The following is a 2,774-nucleotide window of genomic DNA, read 5'->3' on the forward strand; positions in this document are numbered from 1 at the left end:
TTTCTGTCTCTCTGGCTGCCAATCAACACAAGACCCATTGATTTTTCTCTGGGAAAACTGCATCAAGAAATGGTGATTGCCCCTGGTCTATTTAATATCACCATCTCCTATCTGTCTAGGTCTCGCTTTCTCCCTGAGGATTGGCCAATCCTGCTGAACTCAACCTGCCCTCATCACAGGTTCTATAAAGTGCTACCTGGGGAAATATTGTAACACTCAGAGCAGATTCAACTACCTCCTGGAAGTCGAAAATGGGGCTGTCATACTGTTTTATCCACCAGTGTCATCTATGAAAGTGCTTCCTTACCCAGCAACCTCATTATGAAATCCATGTGGGCAGTAGCTTGAGTTAAATCTAAACTGTGAATTTTCCTTGTCTCACCAACCACAGGTTTACCCTGCTCTTTTTTTTTCTTTTCTACTCAGGTATACATCTTTCTAAAATCTAGACCTAATTTTAGGTTTTTATATTATGCCTAAATAGCAGAACTGAAAATGACCTGCTGACTCTATTTTGTATCAAAACAAATACTTTTCCAACATCATTTTATCTTCCTTCAAAATAGTTGTAATTCTTGAAGTATTTTTATGTTTTGAGGAAGTATAGAAAGGTGCTAAGAATGTTTTCGTACTTTGTATTTCCATCTTCTTAACTGAGAAACAAGAAAAATATGTGAAAATAGGATATAGATTTTTCTGCCCTTCATGTTCACTTTTGACCTTATTGTTTTTAGTTTCTATTTCTATTCGTTTGTTTTTATTTAAAAAAAAACAACTAGAAAAAAAGCAAATCTCAAATAATAAGTAATAGAACAACTTAAGAGTTAAATACACAAACATCTTGAGGTTATTACCACTATTTGTCTCAAGATGGAAAAGTGAGATTGAAGGAGTTTTATTTTCACTGCCATTCCTCTTATGCTTGCGTATATCCCCTCTTTATCTACAACGGTTGTGTCATTTTATTTTTAGAAGACAAGAAGAAAGAAAATAGGAGTGAAATATAAAGAATACATATGTGGAATTTTCTTAGTTTAAAAAAATCAGTATATAAGCTAGTAATCTACTCTGCTTGCTCTTTTCCATTCTGCATGCAGGAAGTGATCACATATATGTGGTTAGAATGCATTTCACTTTGGCTGGACATTTGCATAATTGCCAGTAGTACATCTTGTATGTAGCAAGGTGATCCTAACATTTATTCAAATCTATCATAGGTCCAGCAATAAGATAATTTAAAGGAAGTTGAAACGCCCTGACTCTGATGAAGGTTGTTTTTTGTTTTGTTTTGTTATCATTTACAGGAATATAGTAAAGTGGAGCTTTAAATGAAATAGTAAAGTCAACATCAAGTCCGTGGGAAGAGAGAAAGATGTCCTCCTGCGATCCCACAGACCTTAAGCATGTGGAGGGAGAGTTTAAGTGGTCCATTCATGAACAGGAGCTGCCCTGTGGTCTGTCTTCTGTTTTCTGTTCTCCATAGGGACTTTAATTTGTAAGGAAGAACTTCCTGTTGGTGACCAGCCTGCCCATGGCGGCTTTCACTTCTTTGTTTCTCAAGCTGTAGATGAGGGGATTCAACATGGGGATCACCGCGGTGTAGAACACCGACACCACCTTATTGAGGTCCAGAGAGGAGATGGCACTGGGCCGCACGTAGATAAAGAACAGAGTCCCGTACAGGATGGAAACCGCCGTAATGTGGGAGAAGCTGGTGGAAAAGGCCTTGCGCCGCCCATCCGCAGAGCGGATGCTCAGGATGACCACGAGGATGTAGAAGTAAGAGACGATAATGGTCAGGCTGCTCACCACCAGCACAGCCCCGGCCACAATAAAAACCAACAACTTATTGATCCAGATGTCAGCACAGACAAGAGAAAGCAAAGGAGACATGTCGCAGAAGAAATGATTGATAACGTTGGAGCGACAAAAGGGAAGCCGAAAAGCAGCCGTGGTGTGGGTCATGGTGTTGAAGAAACCAACCGCGTAAGGTCCAACGACCAACTGTATGCACAGTCTCTGAGACATAGCCACTGAATACAGGAGGGGGTTACAAATGGCCACGTAGCGGTCGTAGGCCATGGATGCCAGGAGAAGACACTCAATGGCCACAAAGAAACCAAAGAACCACTGTTGCAAAGCGCATCCCAGGAAAGAGATGGATTTCCTTTCGGCGAAGAAGTCGGTGAGCATCTTGGGACCCACGACTGAGGAGAAACAGATATCCACGAAGGACAGGTGGCTGAGAAAAAAGTACATGGGCGTGTGAAGGCGTGAGTCCACCCGGATGAGAATGATCATGCCTAGATTTCCTGTCATCGTAACAAGATAAAAAAGCAGAAAGAGCAAGAAAAGGAAAAGCTGCAGCCGAGGGTTGTACTTTAAGCCTAGGAAAATGAATTCTGTGATTCTTGTGTAGTTCTCGTTAGCCATGGATTTGTTGGTTTGGATCTCTCTGGGGGGGAGAAAAATCAAGAATGGATAACATAAGCCATGTCATAAAATCATAGCAATGCGTGGGAAAAGAAATTACTGGTGGAAGTTACTTCAGAACACTGGGATTTAAATCGTAAATACATTGTAGACAATTAAATATATCACAGCTCTAAAGAGAAAGTTTTAAAGAGAAAGTTAAGATTTAACTCAGAAATTATACAACCCACCCCAAACAGCTATAGATCTGTAACCTCATTATTATGATGGAATTGTAAAAATAAATACATAAATAAATAAGAAATGAAGTTGAATGAAAGTTCAGAACTTAATTTTTAAAA

The 2,774-nt window shown here is 39.8% G+C and overlaps 1 protein-coding gene across 1 annotated transcript; it reads right to left on the reverse strand.

The window, feature by feature from the left end:
- Window positions 1-1,488: 1,488 nt before the first annotated feature.
- On the reverse strand, window positions 1,489-2,433 carry LOC122104782 (olfactory receptor 1009). Its single transcript, XM_042675713.1, has one exon. It carries the CDS (start codon window positions 2,431-2,433, stop codon window positions 1,489-1,491), a length of 945 nt encoding a protein of 314 aa, XP_042531647.1.
- Between the last annotated feature and the right edge of the window lie 341 nt (window positions 2,434-2,774).

Source organism: Dipodomys spectabilis, unplaced genomic scaffold, assembly GCF_019054845.1.
Source record: "Dipodomys spectabilis isolate Male_0828 unplaced genomic scaffold, ASM1905484v1 ptg000030l, whole genome shotgun sequence".
Taxonomy (NCBI): domain Eukaryota; kingdom Metazoa; phylum Chordata; class Mammalia; order Rodentia; family Heteromyidae; genus Dipodomys; species Dipodomys spectabilis.

Bases quoted from the DNA above. Each gene is read 5' to 3' on its own strand.
- LOC122104782 (XM_042675713.1), bottom strand. From the start codon at position 2,433: ATGGCTAACGAGAACTACACAAGAATCACAGAATTCATTTTCCTAGGC.